We start from the raw sequence: 13,434 nt of genomic DNA, 5'->3' as shown, positions 1-13,434 counted from the left end.
CGAAGCTGTTGTACTTTAATTAATCCATTGATAAGACCTCTATGGTCTAAATAAGCAGATTTCCTTAACATTAACAGATCTCTCCAGATAGTTTGAACTCGTAGAAAACACCTTTTATATAGAAATACCTTTATTGCGTGTAGAGTTGAATACAGTAGGTGGATGCATTCAGATGACCTTTGTACAGCATTTCCAAGATATTTCCAAGGTATCTCTAAGGTTAGAAAATGGTAATACTCCCAGGATCTGCATATTGAGTCTGCAAGTTACCCCATGTCTTCTGGCTAATGGAGATTGTACTCTCTAGGGACAAAGGAGGAGGAAGTCCATCCCAGAAAGGGGAGGGAAGAGGAGATACATCATAGGGTAGGAGGGTCTGACTGCCCACATTGTGATTTCTCCACACAGCCACGTGGTGGCAGCACACTTTGCCAATATAACATCCTTTAGACATACTCGATTTGTCACACAACATTCCCAGTCAACAGTGATGGAAGTTGAGGTTCTAGAGATACATATACCTAAGGCTGGTTCAAAGCTTTCAGCTGTTCTGTTCTGAATGGGTTGCCCCATCTGATTTCCAGAGGTCCTTGCTAGATTTTGCAGGGCCATGTTGGAACTCTAAATGGTGGCTTGGGTTTTTCAGTCATCTGTCACATGCAAGCTTTCAGATGTTCATAGGAGATAAAATTCATTTACCTTCTGAATCCTTTGTGTAGAAGACACCATGAGGGTGAATGGTGAATGGGCGGCTAGCAAAATTTTTCAGGTGCACAGAAATGGTGTCTCCCACTTCGCCTCGTATGATGGGCCCAAGGAATCCCAGCCAGGCAGGTTTGGATATCTCTAATGTGTATGTAGAATCATAGTATTGCTTATAGATTGATTTCTTGTAAATCCCACCTATTCTGTCCTTGGCAGGTTGGAGGAAACTGAAGGCTACACTAGAAAAAAAAAGACGAAAGTTGAGACAATACTGGTAGCAATTTCCACCTAAATACACTCCAGTGAATTTGGTTGGATGCTAAAAGCGCTTTGAAAGTTTCTTACGCTATTTGTAGGATGGGATGGGATGGGATAGGACAGAACAGAACAGAACAGAAGCTGGAAGGGACCTTTGAGGTCTTCTAGTCCAGCCCTCTGCTCAAGCAGGAGAACCTATACCATCTCAGACAAGTGACTGTCCAGTCTCTTCTTAAAAACTTCTAGAGATGGAGCGCCCACAATTTTTGAAGGCAAACTATTCCACTGGTTAATTGTCCTGTTAGGAAGTTTCTTCTTAATTCTAGGTTGCTTCTCTGTCAGGTCCCCAAATTCAATATCATGGTTCCAATAGATGAAACCATTTAAGAGAACTTCAAGGCAAAGATTTCTTCCTTAAAGAACATTTTATTTTGGAAAAAAGATATGAGCATGTACCGAGGTGAACCCAAGACTAAATTCCCCTCCCCTAGGTTACAAAGTTACAAGTTAAATTTCCCACCCCAAATTGCTGTCATAAATCACATTCACCAATTGTTAGATAATATGGGCACTCCTCCCAGCTGCTCCAGCCCGCCAAAATGTTATCAGCACTGACCTTGGTTCCCATACTTGTGAATTGTTTTGGCTAACTGAGAATTACCCCCTCCCTCCTTCTTCTAACTAAAAATGTGGCAACAAAGACAAAATGAAAATGGCTTCAATTTGGTTTGTCGCAGCGTTGACATCCTTATTGTCTTCCTTTCTTATATATTCTTGTGCTTTCCTTTGGGGCCTTCCAATTTGCTTTGGGGCTTGCCATGCTGCTGGGGGGGAGGGGGATAATTGCTTTCACTTGGGATAACTTTCGCTTTCTGCTTTTCTTCTCCCACCTCTGTCCACTTGAGAAAGGAATGTGTCTCCCTTATCAGGGAGACAGTTACAGAGAAACGAAAACTGGAGAAGACCTTGTGATGCGCACCAACTGTGCCAGTTACACACACATCATGCCACCTGTGGATTGGCTGGATTTCAAATGGACATTATGACTTTGGTGGGAGGAGGAACATTGCTGGGTTAACTATAAGCAGGATTTTTTCAGATCTCGCCTTGACTTCCCTACTGTCACTAACCCCTAATAAAACTTTCCTTTTAAGACAATGCCTGTTTCAAGAGTTCTGCTTTCTTGGGTGGTTAGCTGAGGTGGGTCCTTACATAAGGTGAGATCTGCATAGTAACTCAACCTGGAGAAGCTGCTGCCCTACCAGGAGAGTCGCAACTAAATTCCAGATGGAGGAATTCCAGGCAGAGAAATGGGTCCAGGATCTCCTGTGTTTGAAACCATATGCAAACCTCTCCAGGGACCTGGAAGAAGCCGGACCTTCTGGTGAAGATCAAGCCAGATGGTCACTCTGGGTCAGAATCAAAATTGAGGACAATGGAAGCGGTGATGGAGTATGTGAAAAAAGCCCTCGATGAATTTAAGGTGCAGCTGAAAGAAAGCCCCATATCAGAGGAAGAGTCGGAGAAGGAGAAATCAGAGGTCCGAGAGACAGCAGCGGTTAGAGCTCAAGAGACAGCACTACAGCAAGGCCGTCTGTCTCAAGGAAACAGAGGCAGACCACCCCAACCAGCTGATCAGAGTGAAATTTGATGGAGACCTGAAGCAATTGGCACAAGGGTTCACCTACATGCAAATCTATGGGAGAACACTGCCTACTGATGTCAAGAAGGTCCGGGTAGTTACCCTAGCTTTGGAAGGTGGAGCAACTGACTAGATGGTGACCCTGTACAATTGCAATGCACCAAAAATGTGGAATTTCAGCTGGTTTATGGCTGCCCTCTGCAGACATTTTGAAGACTGGCTGGCAGACAAGAAAGCGCAGGAACGCATAAAAACAGTGAAGCAGGGAAGGAGACTAGTTGCTAAATACACTAAAGAATTCAGAGAGCTGGCCAATCACCTTCGCTGGCCAGAAGACATCCTGGTAAGCTGTTTCCAGGATGGCCTCAATGAAGAGCTATAAAATACCTGCGTGGCTTGCGGAGCCCCAGGACGGCTGAATGACTGGTGCCTGCTAGCCGAGGAAGTAGAGATTGATCAACGCAAATACCTACATCGCCCGGTGAGACCAAGCTTCAAACCGCAGTCCGAGAAATGAGGGGAGACTGCATGAGCTTCACCTGCCCCATCTCACAGCATCTCCTGCTTCAAATGTGGTAAAGAGGGACATTGAGCAGTGGATTGCCGCAGCAAGACACCGGCCAAGAGAATACCTCCCCGAGCCTCACCGCATCCCAGGGAGACTACACTGAGATCCAAAGAAGTCGTAGAGCTCCTCTGGGATCACAACCGAGAGGGCTGAGATCCGACTCCACGATACAATGGCCCAGAAGGGGCAGAAGACGACTATGAGAATGACCCATTGATGAGTGGGCCAACTGACCCCATAACAGTGCCCCTAGAACTTTCTATACCTGGTGCTGGGAAGACAGTAAAATTAGCCGTCTGGCTGGACTCGGGATGTACCTGATGCATGATTAGCCCAGAACTAGTGGGGAAAACGCGAATACCCCTCAGGAGCCTAAAAACCCCAATTACTTTCTGCCAATTGGATGGCTCAGTTACAGGGGGGTACCCACCAGCTTTGCCACCAAACCGTTACGCTTCTCATTCAAGAAGCTTCTTCAGCTTTGACTCAGAAGCTGAACTGCAAAAGCTTCTTGGATGAGAAGCGAAATGTCTTCAAAGAAAAACAAGAAAGTCCAGTTGCCTTTTGAAAAAGCACCTTTGGGATAACTGTGTCCTAGATGACCGAGAATCTCCATAGACAAGGGAATTAAATACAATTTGAATGTTTGCTCTCTGTTTATGTAATCATTAGTCCCTGGTGTCTTACGAAACTTTACAGTTCACCAGCAGAATGATGGATCCCAGAGAACTACACGTGGTCCACAAGCGACAAATCACACATTCTGCTCCCAGCTTAGTCACTTCCAGCTCCAACAGTTGAAAATACCGGTGGAAAGATTGTTCTACTGCAGCACAGAACTATACAACCACACCTATCATTAGGGATTTTATCAACCTATCCAGCTGGAGTTCTAAGTCCATGTTGCTCATGGGTGGACTTTGAGTTTCTCTCTGTAGATGAAACAGGAATCTCCCTATAACCAGTAAGATTTCAAACCATGGTAAGTGGGGAGCATTTGGGGCTGAATAAGTTGAATATAAGTCTAGCCCCAGAGATTTTAAAGATTAAATTCAATTGAGACCACAGGTTTTTCTTTTCAGATTGATGGACAGTCATGGAAGTTTGTTTTTACACAGTGAGATTACTGTATGTGCAAAAATGGAAAAAAATTCAGCACTGCTCACATTGGAGGGATGGGCAGTGATGATGATGGCACTTGCTGAGATGGCCAAACTGACTTCTTTGATCAGAGAAAATACAATATCTGTGTTTATTGCTGACTGGAAACCCTTTACAGACATTTTCTGTGAAACAAAAAAATTGAACTTACAATTTATGGTTTTGATGATTAGGCAGAATAGCTATGCTGTCATAAAACAAGAGGTAAATTTATAATTGTACTTATTACTGCTGTAAGGAAGATCAGTAGCCAGTTCTTTGCATCTTTTTCTTTCTCTTCTTTTCTATTTTCTTTTACTTTTCCCTTTTAGCCACACAAGGCAGCTACTTTGACTTGAGGGCAACAGTCAAGAAAATGTCACCAGAGAAAGAATCTAAGCAGAAACATCATCATCATAAATTCAATGGTGTCACAGCAAATTTGGCTCCAAATCATATATGTAAAACTAAGTAATCAAAATGTTACAGTGGTAGACTCAAAAAATTAGCCACTTGTGGACATATATGCCTGTGAGACTTCTAAAATACCATTTAGACTTCCCAAAATTAAATCATCAATTTAAAGCGTGCATTAAAAATATCCAAAAACTCACGAAATTAAAATTATTAGTAATATTGCCTGAAATCTTGGAGGTGAAAATGGCTGAAAATTTGTGAAAATTAGAAATCCTATAAAATTTCAAGCAGTTTTAATTTTATTAATTTCCTAGGCTTATGGTTGGACCTGCCCTCTGAAAAGGTGACTGATTACCCTGCAGCTTGTTTTAGGGAAGGGAAACTCCCTGATCTATGATGAAAACTTTTTAACATTTCCCTTTGATAATCAATGAACATTTTTTACATTATAAATACTGTAGTGTGGAAATTCTCTCATTTTTTAAAGATAAAAGTTGCTTGCCACCGCATCTCACAAGTTGTGACACATGCAATACATTTCAGGTTTATGTATGCAACTTGGAAGTGATTTGATATGCCCAGGTTGTGGGGATGGAGAAAGTGAGACTCACGAGTCATTCATAATGCTCTGTCCTGTGATCGCATTCTTTCCTAGCGGAATGTAGTTCCACTCCATATTATGGATCCCCAAATAATAGAGTCTGGTGGCTCCGTCCACCAGAAGAACCAGCGAAAGGAAATGGAGACAAAGGACAGAGAACTGTATTTGCTGAGAGGAACACATCAAAGCGCTGAAAGTCCCTCCAGGACTCGAGATCTGAAAAAAGGGATGGAATAAAAACAGTACAATATAGAATAACAGAGTTGGAAGAGACCTTGGATGTCTTCTATTCCAACCCCCTGCTCCGGCAGGAGACCCTATACCATTCCAGAAAAATGGCTGTCCAGTCTCTTCTTGAAAGCCTCCAGTGAGGGAGCACTCACAGCCTCTGAAGGCAAGCTGTTCCACTGTTTGATTGTTTTCACTGTCAGGAAATTTCTCCTTAGTTCTAGGTATCTTCTCTCCTGTGCTGGCTGGAGAATTCTGGGAGTTGAAGTCCAAGCAACTTAAGCTGCTGAGTGTCAACACTGCGACTGAGCATGGTACAGCCATTTTTTGTCACATAGAATGGAGGGAGGAGGGGGTTGCCCAGGTGCTTCACTAGTCATAATAATCTTTTGTCCCGTGGAAACCAAGGTCATTGGTTGCTCCCGAGCCTGCAGGCTGGGCGTTGTGAAAAAAGCCCACCAAATAATTGCATAGCTTGCATAGCTTTATGGGAGGGATTTTTAACTTTGTATTGGGGAATTGTTATGTGTGTATCCAGACTTAGTTTCACTCTGACTGTGCCAATACTTTGTAACTAATAAACATGTTCTTTGAGGAATTTGTAAGTCTCTGTGTTCATGTCTGTCGGAACCATGACACTGAGGTTGAGAAACATTGCACTACATAGGGTTCTAAGTCAGTGAGACATTACACTGGGAAAACTCAAATATGCTCTGGGTCATGGTTCACTGGGCAGTACACAAGATTCTTTCCTGGAAATATAGTGGTGGGTCTTATGACAGATTTTCAAAATGAACAGATAGATTAATATTAGATTTTCACGCCCTTTTCTCTGCAGCTCCCACAGTGTTTAAAACATCTGACCCCTGGGGCAAGGTGCACTTAGCTGGAGCCCTGCAGAAGGTCCTGAGCGATTCTGCTGACTTCCTTGAAACTGATTTCCTTCATAAAGTTTCCTTATCATGGCTGATTCATTAGCCTATAATGGGATGCAGACTGGGCACTTTTGTTCTTTTACATCATTTCTATAGCAATTTGTGAAATTGTATTTCATTCAGTAGCTTGTCAGGAAGACATTTGGCATGAGTTATTTATTATCCAAATATATATTCAAATACCCTGCAACATAGCTACAATTTGCATCATCTTGTGCTCCACACACCAGTTGCTGCTAAAAATAAACAACTGTGCTCTGGTTTGATAGTGACTTGTATTTTTAGGATTTGGCTAGGGATGGTTGTTTTTATGAGAAATCCTTTTGCAGGTTTGCAAGTAATTTGACTTTGTTGATGTGTTGACTGTAACATTTCTTTCTTTTTAGCAGCCTGGGGTTGAGATCTCTACAAATCACAAAACCTCCTGAAGAATGAATACCTTCTAATGCAGAGGAGTTCAAGTTTCCTCCTTCAAAATTCCCCAACTGATCAAATCCACGTGCACCATGGTTTCCCCCAAATTCCCTTCTTTTCACTAGAAACAATTGAAAAGTTTCTGAATAAAGTTTAGGCCCTCTGTACCCTAAACCTTTCTTGAGAGTTTGCCATTCCATTGGCATGTCCATTTGCATATGTCCATTTAGGACTGTAGTCCTGACAACAACTTTCCTTTCAGTGAACCCAAAGGGTTTGCAATTAAGTTAAAAGATGGTTTCCTTACCTTGACAAAGAGGAGAGATCCTCAGAAGCAGAAGCCACGAGAAAGAGTGAAGACGTGCTCCAGAAGCATTTTCTTCCAGCACCTGAAGTCCCAAGGAAATCTCTTGAGATTTAAAGGAGATGAGGAGGGGCAAAGTCTCACTCATAAACCTGCAGCTGACTGTGGGCCTTTCTGCAAGGTCTGCGAATGGACCAGGCAGGATATGCACATTTATTCATTTGCACCTCTTTCATTTTTAGTTTAAATAACCAGGACAACTTTGGCATAATTTCCAACAGGTGGTACGCTAGTTTATGATGGGAGGAACCAGATGATAATATAGCAATAAAAAATAACTTTGTGATAAAAATGCAGAAATGACTAATATAGACTAATCCTGATACTTTCAAGAGGCTCCTTTACACAATGTCTTTGAAATTTGGTAAAATATAACACCCAAGATTATTAAATACAGCAGTGATAATATAGTAAAAATTATAACTAACACAGATAAAAACTAAAGAAATAAGAACCCATACAATGTTGATAGAACTCAACGTATTGTTAAACCTAAATCATATGGAAACAGATGCCACTCTTCCCATGCTTACGATAGAAAGACATTTCAAAATTGATTTATAAAAATAATTTCCAGTTTTTAACAACAGGTATGTACTTTCTTACCTGTATAGAAGTATTCTCTTGGTTTGCACAATTCATATGTTTTAAAGCATTCATTTAAAACTGAAAAATTAAAGGGTGCTAAACAACTGCCTTGCATGTGTGTATTCAATGACACATCAACGTTTTTCTGCTATATGAATCAAACTGGGTGTGATTGTGTATGCATTTTTTTCTTTATTTGCCTGAATCAGAGAAATGATTCTCAAAGGTCATTTCAGGACCTTTATTTTAGGAAAAAGATTACCCCTAGTAGTACAGATCAGATGTGATCCTTCTATAGCCTTTTGGAAAGCTCACAAGCAAAGGGTGCTCAGGGCATGAATTGACTCTGATTAGGATTGCACTTTTGGCAGGATCCATTTCTAATTGCCTCAGGATCTCTGGGACCAGCAGCAACTTTTTTTGAAAAATTGATTGCAGAAGAGAGAAATTTTCTTGAGAGAACACTTCATGTTTCTCAACCTTAGCAACCTTAGCAACTTTAACAGGTGTGGACTTCAATTTCCATGCTGATTATTGAATTCTGGGAGCTGAATTTGCAGTCCTGTAGAATATCTATTTAAAAAAGCACACACACACACACACACACACACACACACACCCGAACTGGCATGTACTATAGAGTGGGAAGAAATTCTCGATACTTCCAAGCTATTTTTCTAAGCTTATTTGCTGTACTAATTGAAGGAATACAGATGCTCCCCATATATAGGATATCTCTTGTTCCCAACAGGTTCAGAAAAAATGTTCACTATGCAAGAATATTTCTGCAATATATTGCCAAGCAGCAAAGGGATCGACTGATTTTTTTCATTTTAAACTGAAGATTTTCATGTAGCCTTAATTTAAAGAAGAAAGGCAGTCTCTGTTCCCTGTTTCAGGATCTTCCCACACATATTGGAGCTGAGCTGGGTCAAATAGACCAGGGGGATGGGGGCCCAGATTTACCCTCAAAGCCCATACAAGCAATAGCATAGTGATTCGTGTGACTGATTTTCTACTAAGGGTCTTTTGAGAAATGGGATTACTTTGGCAAAGACAGAAATCCTAGAAATAGTGCAGAGGAGGGTAACAAAGATGCCATGGGATCTGGAGCCAAATGATTGAGAATGCTAGGTATGTAAAAGGACTAGGATGGCATGATAGCAGTCTTCCAATATTTGAAGGGCAGTCATAGAGTAGAGAGAGTTAACTTATTCTCCAAAGTACCAGAAGGCAGTACAAACAGTAATGGGTGGAAGCTTGTTAAGGAGAGAGCCAGTCTAGAACTAAGGAGAAATTTCCTGACTGTGAGAACAATTAACCATTAGAACGGCTTGCCTCCAGAAATCATGTGTATTCCATCACTGGAGGTTCTAAAGAAGAGATTCAACAGGCATTTGTCTGAAATGGTAGAGAATCTCCTGCTTGAGCAGAGGGTTGGACTAGAAGATCTCCAAGGTCCCTTCCAACCCTTTTATTCTATGTTCTACGTTCCACCTCTTTTGTAATCCAAATAGAAGGGCCATTTCAAGAGTTTTCATTTTGGCTGATCCAATTATTGGTGGTGCTTTTGGTAACAAGCCTTATAAGATAGGAAATCGATGCTGTCTGGAAGAAATTGAGAAAAGTAGTTTTGAATAACATTTTCTAAGGAACTTAATAAGAATAAATTAAATTAAAATGGAGCAGTCATAAGAACATGTTTATCATAAATGTAAATAGAAACTTTGCTATTTTGTTTAGTTTTGATTAAACATAAAATTATATAATTTTGGCATCTTCCTTGAGAAAGGCAACTATTGGGGATTGCAGACCTTTCTTGGGAAACTCAAATCTTGGGCATTGCAGATCTTCAAATGTAAAAATGATCACCTTTTTCATTTCAGCTGCTGGTTCTCAGTTCAACTTACTAAGGAAGAATATGAAAAATACAAAGGAAGTGAGTCATCCCTCCCTCAAGCAATGCCCATGAAAAGGCTCGGCTGTGAGGGTCTTTCATGATAACACAAACAAGTGAACCTTCAGAGGAGATCTAAGGAAAGGGATCTCACAGCCTCCATTAATTGTGTTTGCATTCTTAAATAAGACATTGGCTGAGGAGCTGAATATCTTCTTCGCCCGCTACGAGGTTAAAAGACCAGACCCCGTAGCCTTTTCTGGCCGGCCTTCTTACTCTCAGCCACTCACCTTGTGTGAACACCAAGTGAGAGCTGCATTGAAGGCTGTGAATCCCAGCAAAGCCGCAGGCCCAGATGGGGTGCTGGGGATAGTGGTCAGGAATTGTGCCGATCAATTAGCAGGGGTCCTGACAAGGATTTTTAACATCTCCTTGCAAACGGCATGTGTACCATCGTGCTTGAAAGCAGCTATCATTGTCCCAGTCCCCAAGAAAACTGCAGTTGAGTGCCTGAATGACTACAGACCTATTGCATTAACGTCTGTAGTCATGAAATGCTTCGAAAGATTGGTTCTCCAACATCTTAGGACATGCCTCCCACTGGACTTTGATAAACATCAATTTGCCTACAGGGGAAATAGGTCGACAGACGATGCCATAGCTACTGCTTTACACTCTGTAGCAAGTCATCTCGAGAAGCCTGGAAGTTACGTCAGGATGCTTTTTGTTGACTACAGCTCGGCTTTCAACACCATTTTGCTGAGCATTCTCATCGAGAAGCTGACTGACTTGAAATTCTCCCCCGCCATCTGCGATTGGATTCAAGACTTTCTTAGGGATTGGTTACAAACAGTGAGGGTCGGCTCTGCTTTGTCCACCCCCCTGAAGCTTTGCACCGGCACGCCACAGGGCTGTGTGCTTAGCCCCTACCTGTACTCTTTATACACTTATGATTGTGTATCATCTGACCCATCCACTGCGATAATCAAGTTCGCAGATGATACAACTGTGGTGGGTCTTATTACAGGTGGGGATGAGACAGCATATAGGGCGGAGGTACAAAAACTATCCATATGGTGTAGTAACAACAACTTGCACCTAAACATCAGCAAGACGAAAGAGATGGTGTTAGACTTCCGGAGAAAAAAGGAGGAACCTGCCCCACTTTACATCGGAGAGAACTGTGTAGAGAGAGTTTCCTCCTTTAAATTTCTGGGAGTCTACCTCTGTGAAGATCTGACCTGGAAAGTTAACACAACTCAGGTGGCTAGAAAGGCCCAACAGAGGCTTCACTTTCTTAGGGTCTTGCGGAAGAACAGGGTAGAACAACAGCTAATGACCCTCTTTTACCGGTCTACTATAGAGAGCGTCCTCTCGTATGGTATTGTGGTTTGGTATGCTGGTCTGACAGCTGCGGATAGGAAAGTATTACAGAGGGTAGTGAGCACAGCACAAGACATTGTGGGATGTTCCCTGACACCACTGGATGACATCGCCAGGGCTCGTTGCCTTGGAAGAGTGAGGAAGATTCTCAGGGATGACTCACACCCTGGACTCCGGTAGGAGATATAGGAATATAGCCAGCCATACCAACAGGCTGAAAAATAGCTTTTATCCGTGGGCTGTTAGGCTTTTAAATGGGACATAATCTTATGCAGAATTGACTTGGGAGGCCGGTGTGTGGTGTAGTTGGTTCACATAGTGTGGTGGGATGGAGGGTTTGTTGTCACTGTGTGTTGGGGGGAGAGAGCACGGGGGGGAGGCTCAGCTAATCTCAATGTACACATGTTGTACTTTGACAATAAAGGTTTATTTATTTATTTATTTGAATGGGACTTTCCTGAACTTTATACTTTCTGCACTCCCATAGATGGAGTCTAATATTTGCTTTAGAATTTGTAGACTACTAATCAACTTGATAAAGAGCGCAACAACATGCAACAGGTATTAGTCACCCACTCATTAACACAAAGAAATCCTTGCCTTGACTTTTGTGCATTAGAAGGGTTTGCTCCTTGAGATTTGGAGCTGTGGGTGCCACATGGACAATGGTGGGGAGTCATGATGGAGGTACTCAACGAAGTATTTTGATAGAGCTTCTGGTGAGCAATTGTGCTTTGCTGCGGAGGCTGGACACCAGTGCCTCCAGCCCTTAGGGGTATCCACAGGATAAGAGTCAAACCAGTCAAGAAGGCAGCCACAATTGTTGGAGTGGAAGTTCTGCTTGTTTTTTATGTGTGTTGCAATGCAGAGATTTTTTTTAAAGGTGAAGTTTTCATTCCTGTGGCACCATCTTGACATTTTTGATTGTTGAATGCAGCTGCCTCTGCCAGACCAGAAGAGCCGGCAAAATCTTCTGCTTGGAGCTCGGGAGAGGGGGATTCTCTGCACCAAATTCCAGTTCTGAACCCTTTACAGAGTTCATCAAGAGCGGTGGACTTTATTTCCCAGCATTCTGGGAGATGAAGGCCACATATTTTTACAGTGGCAGAAGCTGAGAAATACTGATTATCTCTCAACATCCTGCCACAAAGATAGGAAATCTTCTAAGAAATCTGCTAGATAGGTTAGCAAGCAACCAGCCTGACTTTAAAAAAATGCTCCCTCCAGTTGTCAGGCTGTGCAGAAAGTGCCCCTGGAAAGAAGCTTTGTCGAGAATGGAGAAGGTCAGTCTGGGAAAGCCAATGGATATGTGGCAGAACCGTAACACTTTGGCGTTTTTCTTGGCTGCTCCGCTTCAGAGGAAGAAGCTGCGCTCCTTGCTCTGGTCAGCCCAGGGACGGTGCCCCTGTTTGGCTGCGAGAAGCCGTGTACTGCTGGGGACCCTGGGGAGGGGATCAGTTGCAAGGGCAGGTTCTCCCCACCCCAGTGGGTCTGCCCCGTTTCAGGCTCTTCCAGGCTAAGAACACACTGGAGGTGATTGGACGCCCCTCGCTCGAAGAGTCTGAGGAAACTCAGCCGGCAAGGCTAGAGGGAAACCAGCTGGGTGCCTCCTAAGTATAACAGTAAGATTGCAGGCATTGCTGCTGAGAGCAGAGCTGATGACCATGGTGAAATAAAGAGTCAGCAAGTTCATTGGCTCCTTGTAGTTCCTTTCTAGACAAGAAGACTTGGGATTTCCTATAAAAACTCCAGGTATTTGCTCTATGCAGACACAGAATAACAGAGCTCGAAGGGGTCTTGGAGGTCCTCTAGTTCAACCCCTTCTCAAGCTGGAGACTCTAGACTATTTCATACAAGTGACTGTCTAGTCTCTTCTTGAAAACATCCAGTGATGAAGCACCCACAACGTCTGGAGGGAAGCTGTTTCACTGGTTGATAGGGCTCGCAACTTGGGCGTCCTCCTTGACTCCCGGCTCAATTTTGAAGACCATATAGGAGCCGTGACCAGGGGGGCTTTTGCCCAGGTTCGCCTGGTGCGCCAGTTGCGACCCTACCTGGACCAAGATGCCCTACGCACAGTCACTCATGCGCTCGTGACCTCCCGTTTAGACTACTGCAACGCTCTCTACATGGGGCTGCCCTTGAGGACCACTCGGAGGCTTCAGCTGGTGCAGAATGCGGCCGCGTGAGTTGTGATGGGGGTTTCCCGATACTCCCATGTAACACCTCTACTCCGTGAGCTGCATTGGCTCCCGGTTGCCCTCCGGGTGAGATTCAAGGTGCTGGTGATGACC

The 13,434-nt window shown here is 43.1% G+C and overlaps 1 protein-coding gene across 4 annotated transcripts in view; it reads right to left on the bottom strand.

The window, feature by feature from the left end:
* HEPH (hephaestin) overlaps window positions 1–13,434 on the bottom strand; it is a 111,841-nt gene that overhangs the window by 96,807 nt on the left and 1,600 nt on the right. For 3 of the 4 annotated variants that reach the window (XR_014493635.1, XM_083372227.1, XM_083372229.1), the window contains exons 2-4: window positions 7,216–7,297; window positions 5,342–5,547; window positions 700–944 (exon numbers count right to left, since the gene is read on the bottom strand). Coding sequence is in view for 3 of the 4 variants with exons in the window: in XM_083372227.1 (XP_083228353.1) it covers window positions 700–944; window positions 5,342–5,514 (418 nt within the window). In the remaining variant the exon portion in view is untranslated. Of the gene's footprint in view, window positions 1–699; window positions 945–5,341; window positions 5,548–7,215; window positions 7,318–13,434 lie in introns of all 4 variants that reach the window. The other variant, XM_083372228.1, reaches the window with a different exon arrangement.

This window comes from Vipera ursinii (assembly GCF_947247035.1).
Source record: "Vipera ursinii genome assembly, chromosome: 12".
Classification (NCBI taxonomy): domain Eukaryota; kingdom Metazoa; phylum Chordata; class Lepidosauria; order Squamata; family Viperidae; genus Vipera; species Vipera ursinii.
Note: the sequence above shows the minus strand (reverse complement) of the source record. Positions and strands in the feature narration are given on the sequence as shown.